At 50.7% G+C, this 22,220-nt stretch overlaps 1 protein-coding gene across 10 annotated transcripts; it reads right to left on the bottom strand.

Annotated features, from left to right (window-relative positions):
- Positions 1-1,214: 1,214 nt before the first annotated feature.
- On the bottom strand, positions 1,215-20,964 carry LOC112656469 (aspartyl aminopeptidase). Of its 10 annotated transcripts, none has more exons than XM_025441852.3 (16): positions 20,817-20,964; positions 12,548-12,595; positions 11,364-11,457; positions 11,188-11,276; positions 10,955-11,068; positions 10,586-10,804; positions 10,241-10,371; positions 9,877-9,952; positions 9,651-9,758; positions 8,839-8,916; positions 7,777-7,860; positions 6,404-6,564; positions 5,974-6,013; positions 5,774-5,875; positions 1,682-1,849; positions 1,215-1,353 (listed from the first exon to the last, which is right to left on the bottom strand). In XM_025441852.3, the coding sequence occupies exons 3-16, from the start codon at positions 11,449-11,451 to the stop codon at positions 1,303-1,305; spliced, it is 1,509 nt and encodes a 502-aa protein (XP_025297637.1). In that variant the 5' UTR covers positions 11,452-11,457; positions 12,548-12,595; positions 20,817-20,964; the 3' UTR covers positions 1,215-1,302. The 10 variants fall into 10 exon arrangements, with proteins under 10 accessions (XP_025297637.1, XP_025297634.1, XP_025297633.1 ...); XM_025441849.3 differs by having other exon boundaries at positions 10,586-10,801; positions 20,743-20,961; XM_025441848.3 differs by having other exon boundaries at positions 20,743-20,961.
- Positions 20,965-22,220: the final 1,256 nt, after the last annotated feature.

Below are 22,220 nucleotides of genomic sequence, written 5' to 3' on the forward strand. Positions count from 1 at the left end.
AAAGAAGGGAGGGTGGCCAGTAAAGAAAGCGGTGTGTTATCAGGCTTAATTCTGGAGTTTAATTCTGCTGGGGTCAAAGAGCCAGTGTCAACTACCCATGTCAGGGTGATCTCCCTGAGGGAGCTGGAGTCTAATTCTTAGAGTCCTGGCAGTCTCTGGTTGGAGCATTAGATCCCTAGCAGGAGTGGGAAACCAGTCAGGCAGCAAGACACCCCCAGGCAAAGAAGTGCTACTATTGGCAGGTGAAGTTGGGCCAAGTCTAGGAACTGATCACAGTGAGGGACGGAGGTGGGTTCCTAACATGTCTTCTACCAACACCTTCCACTCTTACGAACAGCCCCGGCAGTCCCCATAGGATGGCAGCAGCTGCCTGAGTCCAGCTCTCTCCAAATGTCCTCCAAACATCACTCAGTTCAACCGAAGGACAAGGAAGGAAATAAAAACACTTGTATCTCGTGCTTCCAGCAAACTGAGAAAATACTACAGACTTTGGCGATCAAGCACCGTCACCTGGTCTCTGCTATTCAGAAATCCTAGGACCACATCAACCCCGGGGAGCTTAGACCCACAGCAGTGGCTCCCGGCAACCTGGCCTCCAAGGGACCACACGGTGCAGCACGCTTAGCACTGATGAGACTACTGGGCTGGGGGTGCACAAAATAGGCAAACTGTAAGACAAAGAAGGGGGATGAACGAACACAAGAGAAGGGGCAGGAGGAGGAGGAAGAGGAAGAAGGAAGGAAGGAAGGGAAGGAAGGAAGGAGATAAAAGAGAAAAAGAGATAATGGATGGGGGAAGTTATTAACCAGAGGAAAAAATATTTAATAATAAGGGCTGGCTTATAAAAGTTAATGAGATGGGGAGGGGAGGTGGGGACACAGCCCGGGGCTGCCCAGGTCTTGTGCTGAGCATGGAGACCTCATGGCACTGAGATGGACTCAGGGACTGTTCTGGTAACAGAGGAGCATTGAGGCCGCTTCCTGGAAGGGAGGACCGGGGATGGAAGGGGGCCTTCCAACTGTGGGCCCATTTACCCGACGCCCACCTCAGGCATGGGCTTAAGGGAAAGAGGTTTGAGGTCTGGCCTGCATCAGCTCCCAGGAGCTGTGGCTACTCTAACTGACCCCACTACCTGCCCCGCTGCTCTGGTTCCAGAGGTCAAGCCAGGTTCAACTCCCACCCACCTCTCCAGTCTCCAAATAAACACAACAGAATGAGGCTGAGTGAAAAATCCACTTTAATAATCCAGCTTCAGCTCAGCTGACAACTTCTCAAGTGTAAGAGAAGTCTTTCCAAGAGGCCTCAATCCACTAAAAGGTTACGGCTCAGAGAAGGGAACAGCTCAAAGAAGCCCTAAAATAGAAAGCAACATGAGATCCGGCATCAGTGGACACCCGCTGCACGCCTCCCGCCCACACAGGGCCCAGCCGGAGGGGCACAGGTGCGTCACCCACACTTGACAAATGCCCTGGTCTTCTCATCTCTCATCTCCTCTCTGTCCTCTTATTATCCTCTGGGGACTAGTCAGGGGCCCCTGTGCCTCAAGAAGAATGGGGACCCTTCCTTTCCTACATGGTAGCACCCAGACAGCCAGATCCCATCACCCAAGCCAGCCACCTAGCGATGGTAATGTTGCCCCAGCATCCAACCCCGGCACCAGGGGAGGAAGGAGCCCAGTCACCTTGAAGAGGGTGATGGTCTGGAGGACTCCTGAGGTGCAGGCGGTCTCCCGGATGGAGTGCATGGCCAGCTGGGGGCTGCCTAAATCCAGAACCCGCAGGCCCAGCCGAGAAGCCAAGATAGGTCCGATGGTGGTCCCACAGGGCGAGTCATTCCGCACCATGAGATCCTAGCGGGCAAGAGGAGAGGCTCGTGAACAACATGTGGTGTCTGCTCATCAAACCCGAAGAGGAAGTCACCTAAGAACTGCAGGCCTAAAGGGGACCACTTCTGCCCCTCAGAGAGTGGATGGGACCAGAATGAAAATGGAAAGCCCACATTAAATAGCAGGCCCCAAGGACAGCAGATGCTGGACTGGTCCCATTCCCTCTGTCTGAACTGTTGTCACCCTAATTCCGGCTGCCGCTATCTTGCCTGCCATTAAGAATCCCTTCTCCACCATAGCAGGCAAGGGAATTAAAAACAATAAAATGTGCCGTTTATATTAACCTCTCACTTACACACACTGTGTTCCCATGTCCCCACTCCCCCAACACACAAAGAACGATCATTCAGCAGTGTTAGTGCTTTCAGAAATATTGCTATTGGCATTTTCTTTATATCCTGTTAAAAAAATAAATAAGAAAACCATGACATTCAACATTAAGATTTTCAGTGAAGGGAAAACACATTCATAGAATCAGATAAATCAAGGACGCCTGGGTGGCTCAGTCGGTTAAGCATCTGCCTTTGGCTCAGGTCATGGTCCCAGGGTCCTGGGATGGAGTCCCACGGCAGGCTCGCTCAGCAGGGAGTCTGCTTCTCCCTCTCCCTCTGCCCCTCCCCCTCTGCTCATGCTCTCTTTCTCATATGCTCTCTAAAAAAAAACCTTTAAAATCAGATCAGTAGTAACTATTATTTTTAGAATAAGAATTATAGTATTAACTCATGGTTTTTAAAAAATATATAGTATTTTCTAAGTATGTCATCAGAAATGACCCCAAAGCACTGTCCCCCCCTGATAACAATGGTGTCATGGCGCCAGACTCTGGTCTCTAAAATCACCATCCATCCAAAGCTGCCACATCTGGGTAGGACAATGAACAAGATGAGCCTACAATTTCCTGTTATATAGAAAAAAAGAGAACTTTTGAGTCCTGTCAAAAGGACTCCCACTGGTCAAAGTTATGACAATCTGAGAATGAAATAAAGTGACTACAGCAGGAGCCTGCATGGCTCAGTCAGTTAACCACCTGACTCTTGATTTCAATTCAGGCCATGCTGTCAATTCAGGTCATGGGGTCAAGTCCCATGTCAGGTTCTGTGCTCAGTGGGGAGTCTGCTTAGTATTCTCTCCCTCTCCCCACTCTCGCAAATAAATAAAATCTTTAAAAAAAATAATTATACTGCATCAGATCACACTAAACCAATGAAAATCTGACTCCATGTCAGAAAAGGAAAAGAAAATCCTATGTGTCACCATTTGAAGTGGCTGTTAATATGCTTCACCTTAAAAACTGATTATTTAAGGGAAAGAATTAGCACTTATCTGGTCTTTCCAGTAGAAACCATATTTCATGTTAACCAAATAGCCTTAGTAGATGAGAAGAAAGTTCTGCTTCCCAGAATAGCAGCTAATTCATGCAGAAGAGATGACATGTAGAAGGGATGAATGAAATTACTGATTTCAGCAAGGATTATTATTTTTTTTTAAGATTTTATTTATTTATTCATAGAGACACACACACACACACAGAGGCAGAGACAGAGGCAGAGGGACAAGCAGGCTCCATGCAGAGAGCCTGACGTGGGACTCGATCCAGGGTCTCCAGGATCATACCCTGGGCTGCAGGCGGCGCTAAACCGCTGCGCCACCGGGGCTGCCCTCAGCAAGGATTATTAACATGGTGTCAGAACCATAAGGTGTCTGCCTGGTAGGAAACTCGTCACTCTCACAGGTTACTGTCCAGCCAAAGGAGGAAACCCCCCATATGATGGAAGGATTGGAGGAAACCCCAATCAGGTGCTCAATCTTACCATTATTGAGGGCAGATTGCCCAGATAACATGAGTATGATGCAAAATTAAGGACATATCAGTCAAAATGTCTTCTGGTCAAAAAAGTTTAACTTGAATCTAACAAACTTTTATGTATTCCAATTTACAGAAAACACAGGGCCTTGAGGCACCAGTTACACACCACCACGAGGAAGCAACCAGATGCATCCAGAAAGTGAGATACTGTATGAGACAATGGGCCTCATTTCTTCCAACATGTCAATGTTAGTTTATTTTTTAAAACATTTATTTATTTGAGAGAGAGAGAGAGAGCGCAAGCAAGTGCACCAGCGGGAAGTAGAGGGAGAAGGAGAGAGAATCCTAAGGAGACTATGCTGAGCACAGAGCCCGACATAGAGCTCAATCTCACAATCCTAAGATCAGGACCTGAGCTGAAACCAAGAGTCTGATGCTTCACTGGCCGCACCACCCAGGAGCCCCAAGTCAATGTATTTTGGTTTTTTTTAAGGTTTTATTTATTTACTTGAGAGAGAGAGCACGAGCAGATGGAGGGGCAGAGGGACAAGCAGACTCCCTGAAGCGGGACTCGATATCAAGGCCCAGAGATCATGACCCAAGCCGGTCAGATGCTCAACCGACCAAGCCACCCAGGCGCCCCATCAAGGTTACTTTAAAAGGGGGGGAGGATGAGGGCTGCACTACATTATGAGGCATTTAAGCAATCCATCAACCAGATGTAACATGTGGCCCTGAACCGATACTATGGTGGGATAAACCTCCATAAAGAGTATTTTGGGAATAACTAGGGAAAACTGAAAATGCTCTGGAGGGTGCCTGGCTGGCTCAGGTGGTAGAAGATGAGACTTGATCTTGGGGTCGTGGGTTCGAGCCCCACGCCAGGCATAGAGATTACTTAAAAAAAAAAAAAGATTAGTGTGTTAGATTGGATACAAATTTACTATGACAAAAATGTACTGAAATGAAAAGGTAGAGAATTCAGAGTGAAGAGAAAGCAAAAAATATAACCAAAATGATTCCATTTTTAATAAAATACATGTTAAGTACACGCACAGAAAAAAATCTGGACAAATATACACAAACGCCTGCAAGTTAATGTTTTCTTATTTCTATTTTTGTTTCCTTACTTTTGTGAAGAACGCAGGTCCTGCTTCTGCTGTGAGTTACTGAAAACTCCCCCACTGTCTTCTCACGGCCTCAGAACAAAATGCAAACCCCCTGCCTCGGCCCTGCACGACTGGCCTGGGCAGGCTTCTCCCCGTCCACTCCTGCTCTCACCCCACCTCTGCCCCCCAGGCTCCATCTCCAGACAGCGCAGCACACTCCTGCGCCCCTGCGGCCTCTGCCCTCGTCCCTCTGCTGGGATGCTCTCCCTGCAGACTCACCCACGGCTGCCTCTTTCTCAACAGTGAAGTCTCAGCTCAAAGCATCACTTCTTCCACAGAGGCCTCCCCAAGAACAGAACTACTCGAGTCTACAGGGGGCGGGGTGGGGCCATGCAGCAGAGAGAGCCCTGAGCCAGGAGAGAGGATGCGGGGGTCCCAGTCCTGACTCACCAGGACCCGAGTGCTATTTGTCACTGGACCACCGGGACCCAGTCCCTCAGAGCTCCACCTCTACCTATTTCTGCCCAGACGGGCCATTGCCCTGGGGAGGATGGAAATGAGCAGTTGGGAGTTCCCATCTCCCCAGCCTTGAACTTCACTTATGGAAGCCCCCAGGCTGCGTGAGAGAGCGCGTGGGAAACAGGCAGGACTAACCCACATGCCGCAAGCACACTGTACCTTCAGTTCTCACAGAAACCCAGCAGGAGAGGCCTCACTCTCAGCCCCATTTTACAGGTGTGGAAACTGAGTCAGAGAAACGAAGAGCCTAGTCGGCAGTCACGGGACTAGCCCCACAGCACAACCAGCGCTGATGCCAGCCCTGCCTAGATCCAAAACCCGTCCTCACACTACTGGAGGTGAGGGTTCACCAAGGGCTCACTACCAGGTGCCCCCCTTCACTGGGGGCCCATCCGCTTATGCCCCCGACCCCACTTCCTCTAGCACATCCTCCCAGGCAGGACCCGGCCTCACCTGCAGGGGCACCCCGACATTATTGGCCACCTCTCGGATCAGGGCCTCGGAAACCGCATTCGAGGCATAGCGCTGCTTGCTGTTCACCTTGATCACAGGGCCCTGGGGAGACGGAGACCAGGAAGTGGGGTGAGGCGCACATGGGAGACGGGGCCCAGAGCCAGCCCTCAAGTCCCTCAGGAGAAACAGGGGCACCTCACCTTGTGGAAGAGGGGCCGGTGGTTCTCCTCATGCTTGTCCCTGTAAGAGACGATCAAAGGCCGGGATGGCAAACAGGAGGCAGGCCTGTCAGCAGCCGCTGCCGCCCCTGCGAACATCACTAAGGCAGCGCAGCATTGCCTCCCACCCCGCCCTGGAGGACCCCGGAGGACCCCGGAGGCGTGCCACACAGGGCTCCAGGCAGCCGCTAGGGGTAGGAGGGAATCAGCCTGCAGACAGAGTCTCCTTGACACACCCGGGCGGGGTATTACACGACTCTGACCGGTTGGGCCTAGGCTCCGTCTAAAGGAGGCCACCACCGACCTTCCCACCAGGATGAGGAAGAAGGGGCAGGGGGAGAGGCTGGGGGCCCCGGGCTAGGCTCCGCTCAGGGTCTCCAGCTGTGAGGACCGCCCGGCCCGGCAGACTCACAGGTAGTTGGGGTGCACGGCGTGGGCCATGTCTGCGCTGATCATGTAGGATTTGGGGATGGCTTCCTCGAAGGCCGTCAGGTGCTGGGAGGAGGCCGAGATGCGGCGCAGCACCAGCTCTGTCAGCAGTGACTGTGCCCCCTGGGCGCTCTCGGAGCCCACCTGGTGAGAGCAGACACTGGCTCTGGGGTCTGGGTCAGGGGCCTGAGCTGGAAGCCAGGGATGGGGGCCCAACACCCAGGACCCCGCTGACTCTGGATGAGGAATGCAGGGTGTTGTCAGTAACTTCCCTGACCCGGTGCCACTGAAAACCTGATGGTGGGCTGGGGCCCAACTGATCCTAAGTCCTCTCTGGGGCAGAAGGAGTACTTCCTGTGGGCTTCCTACACTGCCTCCCCTCCTCCTCCCCTGACCCTCAGCTCTGGGGCTCAGCACAGGTGCCCGACCATGCTGGCCAAGCTGGCCAATCGTCTTTTTTTTTTTAAGATTTTATTTATTTATTCATGAGAGACAGAAAGAGAGAGAGGCAGAGACACAGGCAGAGGGAGAAGCAGGCTCCATGCAGGGAGCCCAACGTGGGACTTGATCTCGGGACCCCAGGATCACGCCCTGGGCTGAAGGCGGCGCTAAACCACCGAGCCACCTGGGCTGCCCCCAAATGTCTTTTATGCAGGTAAAAGAGATGCTAACTATCCACGCCACCTTGTACGACAAAACATCCAACTGTAGCTAAGCACAGAATTGCCCAGTTAGAGAGGGCGCTCCTAGCTTCCTCCTAAACACGGCCACGCCGAGTTCCATGGACCAGGCAGTGAGGAATGCCACCTCCAGTCCTGCCTTAAAAGGAGGGGGCGCGCACCCTCCCTCTGTCCTTCCCTCTCCTCCTGTTAACTCGGTATCCACACGATGGCAGGAGCTGGACCAGGCAGCCTGGACCCTGAGTCAGAAGCCGGGTACTCAGGATGGCAGAGTCCTGTCCTGAATTGCTACCCCTGACCCGTGCAGTTTCAGGAAAGAGAATGCCCCATGTTCAGGCTGTTACAGCATCTTAGAGCACCTAACACCAGCCCACGGTGAGGCCCCACCACGCATAGAGCCCTGGGACTACAGATGAAGGGCAAAGGCCGTGTCCTCGAGGAGCTCACTGTGTGGCACACACTGCGCTATGCGAGGCAAAGTCATGCTCCGGAAGCCAGATAAATGCTGAGCCAGCAGGGCGACCATGTGCTAAGGGAGCACAAGCAGGGCCTTCCCATCTTTGGGGCTCCCAGAACCGCCCTGGCTTATGGTGGGTGCCTGGTACAAGTTGGCTGCGGGAAGCTTCACAGAGGGGACCCTCCACCGAAGAGACCCTCCACACAGCCCTCTACGTACCTCTTCGTTGTCATAGAGAGCGATCATGCGCACATGGGGCTCCGAGGACAAAGAGGCAGGGGCCGCACAGGAGTCGATCAAAGCCTGTTTGGAGGGGGGAGACCAAGAGCATCCTCCTCACTCCTCCTCCCCCCATAACGCTGCTCACCAACACCTCAACCTCATCAGAGGGATCGTGCTCCCCTCCTGCCTCCTGTCGGCCGGAGTGAAGTGGGCTGGGGCTCTGATTGGCCGTCATCTCTCAGGGCACTGCCTGGCATGCGGGAGACCTTTTTACCTGGGCTGGGAGAACCACCCTTTGGGCCTGCTCCTATACCTTTTTTTTTTTTTTTAAAAAAGATTTTATTTATTTATTCATGAGACACACACACACACACACACACACACACAGAGAGAGAGAGAGAGAGAGAGAGAGAGGCAGAGACACAGGCAGAGGGAGAAGCAGGCTCCATGCAGGGAGCCTGATGTGGGACTCGATCCCAGGTCTCCAGGATCACACCCTGGGCTGAAGGCAGTGCTAAACTGCTGGTCCACCTGGGCTGTGCCTCCTATACCTTCCTGCATGAGAGGCAGGAGGAGGAGCAAGATGGGGTGGGGCGGGGGGGGGGAGCGGAGAATACTGGAAAGGCAAAAATGCACATAAATTAATTGGCCCCCGTGAAAAGATTGAGGTCCCCAGAGGTCACTGGGACTCCAACAAGGTGACACAGCTGGCTGGCTGCAGAAGCTGATACAGGTCCCAGGTATGGCCCTGGTCTCTGTGGCAGCCCAAAGCCTGTCTCCAAGAACAGGATGGGGCAGGAAGGAGAGGTATGAAAAGAAGAGATGGCAAGAGGGAAGAAAGAAATAGAACTGACTAGCGTAGAAAGAAGGAAGGGACACCAAGGTGACTGGGAAGAAGAGAGACAGCCCCACTGAGACCCCAAGGCACAGAGAGAGGGCTAGGTGGGCATAAGCCTGGAGGGCAAGGGGAGCAGAGGGAAGTGGATGAGGCTGCATTAGGAGGAGCTAAGGCCCCTCCCTGAAGTGGTGTGTGCTGCCCGGGGTGCCCCAGCTGCATACCTGCAGGGCACAGAAGCAGCTGTGCAGATTGTCCAGCCGAGGGGCAAAGATGAACTCCTCATAGGCACCACCCAGGACCTAGAGAGACACGGCAGTCAGCCCAACCTTCAACCCTCTGCCCCAACTCACCTGCTGCTCCCAAAGGCCTGGGTTCGAGCGAGCCTCGGTGGATCTGTGTACAGTGCCCCATGCCCCTCCTGCAGCTTAGGGCACTGTGCTCCTGTTATGTGGGGCTGAGTGGACAACGAGGAATGGAGCTGGGCAGGAGCAGAGGGATAGAGGGGTGACGCTCCTACCAGTTCCTGTGGGATGGGGGAAAGGAGGGGAGCCAAACCGACAGGAAAAAAGCTAAGAAAATGAAGAGAAGAGGAGACCAGCCCAGAAACAGTGCGTATTCAAACAAGACCGAACATCCAGAAGCTTCATAATCTCCTACTTTGGGCAACTGGGAGGGACACAAGGGCAGGTTCCAGAGAAAGGGGGGCCACATCCAGGCCTTCTGCCCTCAGAGGTGCAGGGCCAGTGTGAGTCAGAGTACACAGCGACCACCTATAGCAGAAACTCCTAGGGAATCTGTGGAGGGGCTGATTCCCAGGGCCACTGCAGGTGTCCAAGTAGGCAGGTCTGGAGTGTGAAAGTGCCCTTTTGAGAACCTCTGGCCCAGAGGCAGAGGGACATGGTGTCTATTGGGAAGAAGAGGGAAGAGAGTAAATGGGGGACTGGCCGAGGAGGTGAGCGGCTTTGGGGGATACACTGGGGTAGGCTAGGATGTGGGCGATCCCCACCCATGAGTCCCTGCAGCCATTCCTCACCGCAGGCTGGGTGTCAGCAAGGCACAGCTCCATCTCCAAGATATCCTCAGGGCTCAGTCCCAGATGGGCACACAGAAGGGACATGAGAACTGAGTGGTGGCGGTCATCCTGCAGGACAGAAGCATGCTTGGAGGAAGGTCTGCTTGTTCTGTCCTCCCCCTTCTCAGAGAATCAGTCCCTTCCCCCCTCCTCTGCCCCCCACTTCTCGAGAGCAGAGGACTCTTACTGCAGCATTGAGAGGCCCAGGCTCAGGAGTCCCCTTCTCCAGCTCCTCCTGGACTGCTGTGGCAAGAATGGGAACTCTGTGGGGAGACACGTGAGGGAAGTGTGGGGAGAGCTGGGGGGGGGCAGGGCACCCCCCCACGCTCAAGCATCTCCCAATGGAAACTGTCCTTGTCCTTGGAGTCCCAACTTGCTTCCCAAATGGCAGAGCCATGAGGTTTCCTCAGATACCATCAGCTGGGTTCCAAGAGTATAACGGGGCTGCGGCTACCATTAGGTAGCAGGGTTCCAGGTCCCAGCGGGCCCCTTCCATCCCTGGGCGCCCCAGCCATCCCTCCCAGTCACCACAGCCCTGACCCCAGGCTTACAAGTGCATCTCCATGTTGGGCCCAAAGTTCTCATTGACATTTCGCTGCAGATGGATGGCCAGGTGGGGGATGCGGAGAATGGGCCGGTCCACATGCACCAGCCGCTGTTCCAGCCGGCCTGAGGTAGGGCACTGTGGCCCCCCGGGCCAGGTCAGACCACGGTGCTTCCCTACCGCAGCTGGTTAAAACCCCCACTTCACCCAGACTAACCAACATGATCCTGGAGCCCAGACTGGCCCACTCGGCCCCTTCCCTGGGGGGGTTCTCCACAGGTCCCCTGAAGGAAGGTCACAATCGTCTGGAGCTGGAAGGTGAGAACCTCCCAGGTCCTACCCCAGTTCCCACCTTGACAATGACGCGTCCAGCCAAGGTCAGGTCCCGGTCGAACCAGGTGCTCCAGATCCCACCACCATAGGTCTCCACGCCAACCTGCTGGAAGCCCACCTGGCTGCGGCGGGACCGCCGTTTCACCTGAGCGTGACGATGGGGAGTGAGCAGTAGAGAAGGTCGAGTAGCATGATTTGGAGGTGAGACAGATGAAGCAAGAGCTAAGGAAGGACACTGCTGACAGAGAAGGGCCCAAAGAATGGAAGAAGGGGGTGGCAAGTCTTCTTGCTCCAGAAATAGACACCCGCTCTGTCCCTGCCCACTCCCTTTTGCCCTGTGTTCCCCTGATGCCTCCCCTACCCCGGGGCCGCAGCCCCAGGTCCTCACCCGGAGGCAGGGGCTGTCCGTGTGGGCCCCAATGAGGCTGAAACCATTGCCAGGAACATACTGGCCTCCCACAGCAAAAGCGATGATCGTGGAGGAGTTCCTGGTCAGAAAGTACTGGGGGAAGGGGGGAGTTGGATTAGCTAGCCAGCTGGCACAAAGGACTTTGTGCCCTGGCCTAGGGATCTGCTGGTCTGCCCCACCCACCCCACCCCACCCCACCCCACCCCACGTACCTTGCTCTCCGGCTTGATATCCCAGCTCTCCGTCTCTTTGAGTTCATGGAAGCCAGCCTGGAGGAGGCGGCTGCGGCACTCGGCCACAGCTGCAGAAAAAGAGCCCTTTCAGAGCGATGGAAGCGGGTTAGGGGGCACAGGGGCCACCACCCTGCCCCTCTGTCCTGGTCACTTACCGTGGAAAGGAGAGGGGCTCCGGTTCACGAACTTGAGGAGCTCCCGGGCCGCGGCCTGCACCGCCTCTTTGCGGGCCCTCCCGGTCATGGCCACCTGGGGGTGGGGGGGGGGCGGTGCTGCTTAGATTTCCACGAGGTTTGGGACCCCTGATTGTTATTTTCCAGGCCCCGGGAACCGCCTGCCCCCCACAAGCCCCGTTCCCGCGAAGTGACCGACCCAAGGCGCAGACCTCCGCTCCCGCCTCTCCTCTCGGACACACGCGGACGCCCGGCCCAGCCTCTCTCCGCCCAAGCTCGGGTCCTCCAGCCGGAGTATCGCAGCCCCGCAGCGCTCCCGCCCCGCTCGTCCCGGCCCGCCCCGCCCCGAAGCCGAGCCCTAGCCCGGCCCCTAAACCCCAGCCCCACGAGCCCGCCCAGAGACCCCGGGCGGTTCCGAGCTCCCAGCTCGCTAGCGGGCCCCCGGCTCGGAGCCGGCCTGCTCCAAGGAGCCGAAGCCCTATTGTCCGGCGAACACCCCACCTCCCCTCCGCGCCCCTGCTTTCGGAGGCCACCGTGCCCAACCCCGGGAAGATCGGGTCACCGAGGCCGGGCTTTCGGTTTCGCTTTGGGTCGGGCTCAGCCCTCAGCTCGGCGCGCTGCTGCGCTTAGGCCCGGGAGGGCGCCGAGCCGGGCCCGGGATCCGAGTTAGAGCTGGGCTGGCCGTGGACGCCTACCTGCATGACCCCGCGCGTGTGCCCGCGTCCTCTAGCCCTGCCCCGGGCTCGGCCCGCCCCCGCCCCCGCCCCGGCCCCGCCCCCGCCGCCGGCCCCGCCCCCGCCGCGCCGCCAGCCCCGCCCCTCGCTGGGCCCAGCTGCCAGCCCCGCCCCCTGCTAGTCCGCGCCGCCAGCCCCGCCCCCACCGTCCGCGGAGGGCCCCGCCCCCGCCGCCGGCCCCGCCCCCGCCGCCAGCCCCGCCCCTCGCTAGTTCCCTCCGCCAGCCCCGCCCCTCCCTGGGCCCAGCTGCCAGCCCCGCCCCCGCCGCCAGCCCCGCCCCCTGCTAGTCCGCGCCGCCAGCCCCGCCCCCACCGTCCGCGGCGGTGGCGGGGGCCCTCTGCTGCCCGGGAGGTGCTAGGACAGCTGGAGCCGCGCGCCCCCGGACCTGCCCCAGGTCAGAGTACGAGGGAAAACCCGCCCCAGCCCGCTCACCTGGTCCGACGAGTGCTGTACAGAGTTCTCTCTCTCCCCACAGGCACCCTTGTGATAATAAAAGCAACATGACTAGTGTTCATGGAGCGCTCACGGTGAGATAAGGCTTAACGTGTTATCTGTTTAATCTTCACACCTGCTCTATCAACTTTGTACTTTTACTGTCCCTTTTTTACACATGAACAAAACGCGCTACAGAGAGGAATAACCTCCCCAGCGCATTAAGCGGCAAAGGTGCGGTTTGGACTCTAATTTGATTCCTGTATTTCCCTGATGCCTCCCCTACCCTCGGGCAACAGCCCCAGGTCCTCACCCGAAGGCAGTGCCTTGTTCCAAGCCATTCTTAGATCTTTTCTGGGCCTTTTACTATGCACCTTGGTAAGTGTTCTGTTACCTGAAATGTCCCTGAGGACAGAGAAGTTAATGACTTGTCCAAGATCACACAGCCATTTGGACGCATCTAGAATTTGACTCCTATCTGCATTCTTTCTACTTCTTAAAAGGACAAAATAAAACAAACTCCACATGTTCTTGGAGGCTCCCACTATTCATATGTCGAGAGTGGTGAGTAGCAATTTAAAACACCAAGGTACCTGCCTAGTCATAGATCAAGACTCTTAAAGGCCCCAGGGTACAAAAGAGGGCCCAAGCAACATTCCAGGGATTACAGGTCAACAGAGCAATCTGCCCTTTCTATACTGGGGTAGGAATGTTGGGTAGGGGGTAGTCAGAAAGACCCAGCAGCCCTCAATTCATAGGAGTGGGTATTGCACTGTTCAAGAATATACAGATGGTGGGGTGAATTCATGGCATTCCCTAATCGTTTACTGAAATGTCATTATGTATAAAGTTTCAGTGCTGAGTGGGTCATGGAGAGAACATTCTTTTCCTGAGAGCCAGAGGCTGGCTGGTGGGGAAGGGACACCGTTCACAGACATGACCAGAGCTGAAACAGGAGATTTAGCCTAAAATTTTTTTTTAATAAAGATTTTATTTATTTATTCAGTGAGAGACACAGAGAGAGGGAAGCAGAGACACAGGCAGAGGGAGAAGCAGGCTCCATGCAGGGAGCCTGACGTGGGACCTGATCCAAGGTCTCCAGAATCAGGCCCTGGACTGAAGGCGGCACCAAACCACTGAGCCACTGGGGCTGCCCAGCCTAAAAAAATTTTAATGCTCTTCTGAGTACCAAAAAAAGAGTACATGCTAATGTGAGAAATTCAAATATCACCAAAATAGGTAACTTAAAAAGTAAAGGTAAATATTTGCTAAATTGAACATCCATTCTTGATAAAACAAAACAAAACAAAACAGAACAAAACAAAATCCTCTTAAGAAACCAGAAAGACGGGGATCCCTGGGTGGCTCAGTGGTTTGGCGCCTGCCTTTGGCCCAGGGCGTGATCCTGGGGTCCCGGGATGGAACCAGCTTCTCCCTCTGCCTGTGTCTCTGCCTCTCTCTCTCTCTCTCTCTCTCTCTCTCTATCTCTATGTCTATCATGAATGAATAAATAAAATCTTTGGAAAAAAAAAAAGAAAGAAACCAGAAAGAGAAAAAATAAAGGCTAACTGCCAGAAATCTACAGCAAAATAGAGTGAGGAAATGGAGAAGTGCTCCTTTCAAGTCAAGTAAGACCCTGGGGAGTTTTACTGCAAGTAGTCAACAGTCAACTTGGCAGTAACAGCCAGTGCCACAAAGCAAAATAAACTATATATATATATATATATATATATATATATATAGAGAGAGAGAGAGAGAGAGAGAGAGAAATTTTACTCATTTATATATAAATTGTGTATATATATATATATATATATATATATATATGTAATGAGAAATTTTACTTTTCCATATATATATGGAAAGCGATTAGGGAATTCCCATTAGGGAATTCCATATATATATGGAAAAGTAAAATTTCTCATTACTTATAGGTTATTTGATTATCTAAAACCTTCAAGAATTTAAAGTGACAGCCTATTTGAATTGGTTAGGAGGAGTGACTTGATTTTAAAAATCATCAGTTTTCCCATGCAATAATCAACTAGAAAATATACTAGTAAGAGGACTCTGGGTGGCTTAGTCGGTTAAGTGTCTGCCTTTGGCTTGACTTGAGACAAAGGGGTCTAAGATTGATGATCTCGGGGTCCTAGGATTGAGCCCTACGCTGAGCTCCCTGCTCAGCCGGGAGCTGAGAACCTGCTTCTCCCTCTCCCTCTGCCTGCTGCTCCCCCTGCTTGTGCTCTCTTTCCTTGTCAAATAAATAAATAGAATCTAGAAAAAAAAAAAGAGAGAGAGAGAGAGAGAGAGAGAGAAAGAAAATGCACTAGTAAAAGAGTCCTATTTATAAGAACAAGAAATACTATTAAATTCCTAGAAATGAGTATAAGAGAGACTGGGTCTCACTATAATCAAGGAAATGCAGGTTAAAAATGAGGTACCATTTTTGATTGGTCAGATTAACAAAAATGAAAAAGACTGGTAATATGAAATGTGGGAGAAGGCCTGGGTAAAGGCATGCCTTTATATTCAATTTATGTGGTGTAAACACTCCCTGTGGCTGGTTCCAAGCTGCCAACATGAATTGAGTGTGGAGTTGGGAAGAGATGTACAAAAGCCTGCCATTGTGTACATTTGTACCATACAGCTATTATACACATAAATAACCTAAAGAGCATAGATTGAAAGTGCTAGATTTCTTAGTATTTTTATCTGCTTGTAATGTAATTTATTTTAAATTTACATAATTGAATTTTAAAATTATGGCTCCATTTAGTGACAGGATCACAAAATTCCTAGAAATCTGACAGTTCTCATGGGCTGGTCCGTGTCAGTTCTAACACACAACTTCACCACTCATACTCTACATCTTTGCTCCTCACAGTGTGATTCGTTGACTAGCAGCATCTACACTAGGCAGCTTTCTAGAAATGCAGAACCTCAGGGCTTACCCCAAACCTATCAGATCCTAATCTGCATGTTAACAAGATCCCTAGATGATCTGAATGCAAGTTCAAGTTGAGACACAGCATTTCATAGTGCCATGTAAAAAACGAGGTCGATTTTTATGTATTATATAGAAAAAAAGTGGTGAATATACTGAGTGAAAAGAAGCAATTTCCAGAATCATACTTATAGGCAAGAGCATTTAGGTAGAACTCACATAGTGAGTTAAATGTCTAGATTTTATGTATATGTATGTATGTAAAAGCATGGAGACAGGTTTGGAAGGAGAGCGGAATGGTGTTGGTTATGAAGTGGGAGGCTCAAGGCGGGATCCTAGCTATCCAAAAAGCATTTCTGAGAATCATTCTTGCCCTCAGCCTGCTGAGAAAATCTTCCCCACCAGTGTAGCCCATGTTTACGATGCTACCATCACTCATTTCTGTTTGGCTGAACAACTATTAAAGTGCAAATGCCTGTAAGTTACCATAGCAGTTGGTCACACATACTTCAGTGTGAGTTCATTTGGTATACATGCCCTTTCCGATCCCTCACTTGGAGAGAAAAGCTTCCTAAGTAGTAATTTGCCACATCGTCAAGAGTGATTTGAGGTACAGAAGACCAAAGCAATGCTGTAAGGAAGAGGAGGTGTGTGGGGTGTGTACGTGTACTGTCCCTGTCTGCTAAAATGAACTTGATTTCCTGATGCCAAGACAGTCCTGAGTATCTTGGTTGTTTAAACCATAAATAGTTTGCTTCTGGGCATCATGATAGGAGCATGCATAGGATACAATGTGTCCTACACCGTTGCTGGAAGGGCACTTTCGTTTCCAACACATGTCTTCTGCTCAAGTTCTCTTTTCCAAGCAAGATTCAACTGATTAAGAACTGCAAATCCCGGGATGCCTTGAGGTGAGCAGCTTCTGCAAGATTGTAATTTTCAACCAATTGTGTTCTAGGAGGGAGGCTTTAGGGGCGCCTGTGTGGCTCAGTCGGTTAAGCTTGACTCCTAATTTGGGCTCAGGTCATGATCTCAGGATCCTAAAATCGAGTGAGCCCTGCATGGGGCTCTGTGCTTACCGTGGAGTTGGCTTGTCCCTCTCCCTCTGCTCCTCCCACTGGTCTCTCTCTCGCCACCATAAAATCTTTTTAAAAATAATGTCCTTTGTATGGTTAAAAAGAATGTGGCACTTTTATAGGTACTGATAGGGAACAATTTCCAAGATATACTAAATGAAAAAACAAGGTGCAACTGGAGGGTATTATGCTGAGTACTGGAGGGTATTATGCTGAGTGAAGTAAGTCAGTCGGAGAAGGACAAACATTATATGTTCTCATTCATTTGGGGAATATAAATAATAGTGAAAGGGAATATAAGGGAAGGGAGAAGAAATGTGTGGGAAATATCAGAAAGGGAGACAGAACGTAAAGACTGCTAACTCTGGGAAACGAACTAGGGGTGGTAGAAGGGGAGGAGGGCGGGGGGTGGGAGTGAATGGGTGACGGGCACTGGGGGTTATTCTGTATGTTAGTAAATTGAACACCAATAAAAATAAATTAAAAAAAAAACAACAAGGTGCAGAATAACAGTTATGGTGTGCTCTGTTTGTGTATAAACACAGACACACACATATTCTCATATGTTTAAAAGCAGTCACAAGGAAATAGTAACTGACTCTAGGAAGGAGAAATTTTGGCCAAGGGCCTATCATAGGAGGAACCCTTCTCTTTTCCTATAAACCCTTTTGCACTTTTTGAATGTTTGTCTATATCCACGTACCACCTACTTTTAAAACTAAATAAGCAAATTTAAAAAGTATCAGGTGGAAAGATGATCTTTAGGTACTTCCTGTGATCAAAATTTTTTCTTCTGTACCCTGATTGAATTACTAAGCAATTTGTTGGTTAGCATCGATCCCTAAAAACTTCAGTTTAAAAATCCCCGTGTAGGGACACCTGGGTGGCTCAGTGGTTGAGTGTCTGCCTTCGGCTCAGGGTGTGATCCCTGGGGTCCTGAGATCGAGTCCTGTATTGGGCTCCCCTCAGGGGGCCTGCTTCAGCCTCTGCCTGTGTCTCTGCCTCTCTCTGTGTCTTTCATGAATAAATAAATAAAATCTTTTTTAAAAATGCCCATGTAAAACTGTATTACTTCTGATATGGAAATTGTGTCTACATGTGGAAAGGAAAGTGGAGGGAATGTTCCTTTTGATGTTGATATTTAAACAAAAAATAAGCTGGGGTTGAGATAGGGAACCCTCTGAGAAAGGTACCCAACTCCATTAGTTCTTCACCTACATGGAACTGTGAACTACTGATCCTGTTTTCTCCCTGGTGACCCCCCCTTTAGGATCTGCTTCCCTCTCACCCACCATAAGTCATCTGTTCCCTTGTCTTAATCATCCCTGTGCCTTGCCACTCTGCATTTTCTTGCTTGCCCGGCAGAAACCCAACCCTGACTGTAGCCCCTCCTCACCTGCTCCATGTCTGCACCTGGCACATAGTAGAGATACAATGTTTATCCAACGAATGAGATTTTTAAAAAAATTCTTTATGAAAATTTGCCCTCAGGGAATACTCCCCAGCAATAAAAAGGAACAAAATATTGAAAACTGCAACAACTTGGATGGATCTCATGGACATTAGGCTAAGTGCGAAAAAAATGACAAAATTATAGACATAGAGAGTGAATTAGTGGTTGCCGTGGGCTAGGGAAGGTGGGGGGATAGGGGTGACTCTAAAGAAGTATCACAAGGAACATCTGTGTGGCAGCGGAATAGTTCTGTATCTTGATTAGGGTAGTGGTTGCCTGACTCTACACATGTATGTGATAAAGTGAGAGTTGCTGGCTAACATGCAGGATGCTCAATTAAATTTGCATTTCAGGTAAAGAATAATTTCTTAGTATAACTATGTTACAAATGTTGCATGGGGTATACTTCCACTGAAAACAAAACAAAAAAACCCAAAAAGACAAAATTTAACTGAGCCTCCTGAATTTTTATGTGCTGAATCTGGCAATCCTACATAACAGGGCACAGAACTATACGCACACCTTTCACCAATGTCACTTGCCTTGATGTAACATTGTCCTGTAGTTATGTAACATGTGACCATTGAGGGAAAGTGGGTGAAAGGTACACAGGACCTCTCCATACTATTTTTGCAACCTCCTGTGAATGATAATTATTTCAAAATTAAAAGTTTTTTAAGTGGCTCTCAAAAGAAAACCAGCTGCCCCTGTTGGTGATAAAAACAGAGATGAAGTACAGGCTATTAACCAGCCAAGAATTTTTATGGAGGATTGTAAAATTGGCACTTCATAACGGTCTCAAGATGTATCCCTTTCAAATGATCTCCTGTAGGATATTGATAGTACACCAAAGTGGTCATGCGTGGGGGCTCAGGATCATGCACACCAAGGTTCAAGTGCTAGCTTCTCCACAGTTTAGCTGGGAGCCTTATTTGCAATGGGGTGCCTGAGCCAGCTCACACCCCTGTCTCTTTCCAATGCCACAGTCAGTGACAGCAGGCTGGTGGCTTGAAACCAGCCTGGGAGTATTTACACTACCGAGATTGGCAAACACTACAAATCAGGCCTTTTTTTTTTTTTAATTTCTTTCAGAGAGCTAGTTGTTACCCATGTATCATCACACCATAGACGTTGAGTCTCAGTTTACACATCAATAAAATGGGGAGGATAACAGTAGTAACTGCATGATGTTAGGAAGAGTAAATGAGACCCTTAATGGTATGGGGATTAAAAAGTGCCTCGTGGGGGCTTGTCATTAAGTTTGTCAAATCGTGAATGATCAATGCTACCATTTATGATCATTTCTTTCATATTAAGCTGTGAGCAATTTGAGGTCACCGTTATGCTTATCTTGATAACTTTAGTGACTGGCTCAGGGCCAAAGAACAGCAAGTGCTAAATAAATAGTCGCTACATTAAGGAATGAATGGCATGTCATAGTGACTTGAGGTTCTACACCTCCAGGAAGTGTGCATTGTATCAGAGGCTTTTTAGGGCACACTCCTTGATCTATAAACATGATCTTCAGGCCCTGTGGCAGGCTGGCAGGGAGGGCTAGGAAGCACCCATACCCCCTAGGGTGTCTATTGTTGCAGGCCTGGCTCTGATCCCCGGGGCAGTGATCTTGGCACATGCCCCCAGATGATGGAGACGGGTCCTCAGGTCTCCTTCCCCCCGGAGCCAGGATGGAGCGTTTCTGGCTCTGAGCCTGTCTGACTAGAGGTCATTTAATCCTCGCTGGATTTGTCCTGTTTATTTTAGTGAACAGGGCTGTTTACTTTCAGTTTGTATTTCTAAGGGTGCTTGCTCATTTTGCTTCCCTTTTATTTACTTTTTGCAAGCACTGGGGTTTGAGTAAATATGTCTATAAAGTTCCAGGGACTGGGTTATTCTGTGTCTGGTATTTTAATGGCCTTTAAACAGTGTCTGCTCAGGTAAGTATTTTACAGATGGATCGAAAAGATAGAGAATTCTGTTCTCAGTGGCCTCTGATTCTTTCCAAGCTGACAGCCTATGAATCATGGCTTTTCATCAGTAATAAAAATATCAAAGCCAATACCCATTTCAGACTGAGAAACTGCCCCACCCTGGTCAGCCAGACTTGGGAACTGTAGGAGGTATTTAAACACCACAGCCAGAAACAAACAATCAAACAACACCCCAAACCACCAAAAGCCAAAAACTGAAAAACATCAGGGCAATGCTTAGGGTAAGAGTTACCTAGAGTGTTTTTTCAAATGCGGATTCATGAGCCCCATACTCGACAATTCTACTTTGGAAGGTTTGGGCTGTGGCTCAGGAAGGTGTATTTTTAACCTATGCTGCAAATTCTATCCTTAGAGCACCCTGAGAAACACTAGATTCTCAAAAACACTAGGGCCAATGGGTGAGCTGCCTTTGAGGCCTGCGCCTTGTGGGGCAACAGAGTAAGAAGCGGGGGGACCGGACAGGGTTGCTTGGAATTATTCCATCAACAATTAGCACATGGCTCCTCCGAAGTTCCTCCAAAGTTAGCCAAGAGAGGATGATGAGTATTGAGCCGGTAAAACTCAAAGGTCTTGGTCAAGGTCTAATTTGTTTGCAACTTGAGGGCAACTATCTCCCTCATCTTATCATCCCCCCGATGCTCTAGGACAACGCCGGCCTTACAGGTTGGCACTCTGCTCTGGCTCTGGCTGGGACACTCCCACTCAAGACAGACCTAGAAGACAGGCCTGGTTACCTCGGGGTAGCCTGGGAGCCAGCTGTTGGGAATGGATGTGGCGGAGAGGCTGAGCGCCATGGTCACCTGCTCACCTCCTCCCGAGCCGAGCCGGACTGGGTCTGTCAGAGGCTGAATAGACACGTCGCGGGGGGCCTTACTGCCTTTTCAGCCAGCTCCTCCCCCTACCTCTGCCCCTCTGCTCCAACTGGCAGGGTCCTCAGTCCCTGTCCCCATAGGCCTATTGTGACATCATCAATGCAATTGGAAACAGTAACGCCCTCTTAGTGCTGGGCCTCAGGCTGGCCTCTATTGGCCAATGTCTACACGATGACCCCTGACCTGGGGGTGGGAGGCTCCCCGTATCCTAGGAAGCCGCAGACAGGCTTTCTTCTTCACTTGATGAATTCCACCCTTGTTCTCTATCTGGGCCCTTTTGTTTCCATCCCTGGGACAGTGTTCATTTGCGAGGGTTTATTATTTATCCTCTCCCCTGCCCCCCATCAGAAGGTAAGCTCCAGAAAGGCTTGGCCCCCATCTGCTTTTCACAGCTGAATCCTTAATGCCTAGCACAGAGCCTGATACATAGCAAATGCTCAATGAACATTTTTTTGGGGGATGTAAAAATACATGAATGAGAGGCTTCACTGGCTCCAGCCAGACAGTCATTTATTCACTCGACAAACATGCTTGTACATCTGTTTTGGGTCTGGCTCTGGTCGACCTGAATAACTTCTTTTCTGCCCCCAGGAGCTCCCAGCCGGTGGTGGGATGCTGGAGCCTCATCCTCTGTGTAACAAGCCCCTGCAAGGGCCATATCCCAGGTCTACCAAGATGGGGCTGCAGGCAGGTTTGCGCTGTGCCCACAACAAGCTCTTAAGCCAGAGAAATGGTCTGTGGTCTGGCAGGATTTCCCCTGCCTGGTTCAGGGAGTCCTATCTGCCCTGAGGCCTCTGCCGCTGCCTCTGCTGACAAGCACTGCTGCTTGTTTCTGCTAATATTGCAGCGGGGTGCATCTACAGAAGCAATCCATAAAACACCATTTACAGCCATAACTAAACCACAAAATCAATCCCCAATGCTCACTCCCATCAACAAACATGCTTGGAGGGCCTCCTGAGGAGGCACACTGCTATAAGGTGCCATGGGAAATACAGGGATGAATGAAATGAGGACTCTGGCCCAGGAGGCTTCTAATGTCCCTCGAGAGACAGGACACATGGGGATGAGACACTGAGCCACACATAATAAAAGCATGTATGCCAAGTAGTAAACGAATGCTCTAGAATTGCCACTGCCCAGTATAGTAGCCACCAGCCAATGTGGCTACCGGGCACTTAAAAGTGTGGCTAGTCTGAACTGAGAGGTGCTACACGTTTAAAATAATATAGGCATCAGCTTATGAAAAAATATGTATCTAAATTTTAAAATACTGATTACATGTTGAAATGATAAATTTTGGATACATTGGCTTAAAATACTATGTTATTAAAATTAAT

The sequence above is a fragment of the Canis lupus genome, chromosome 37 (genome assembly GCF_003254725.2).
Source record: "Canis lupus dingo isolate Sandy chromosome 37, ASM325472v2, whole genome shotgun sequence".
Lineage (NCBI taxonomy): Eukaryota > Metazoa > Chordata > Mammalia > Carnivora > Canidae > Canis > Canis lupus.

Excerpts from the sequence above, each read along its gene's own strand:
- LOC112656469 (XM_025441848.3), bottom strand. The coding sequence starts at position 20,802 with ATGGCGCTCAGCCTCTCCGCCACATCCATTCCCAACAGCTGGCTCCCA. Across the intron at positions 10,372-10,585 it reads CTGGACGCGTCATTGTCAAG|TGCCCTACCTCAGGCCGGCT; the intron begins GTGGGAACTGGG and ends GGGGGGCCACAG. Across the intron at positions 1,850-5,773 it reads ATGTCGGGGTGCCCCTGCAG|GATCTCATGGTGCGGAATGA; the intron begins GTGAGGCCGGGT and ends CTTGCCCGCTAG.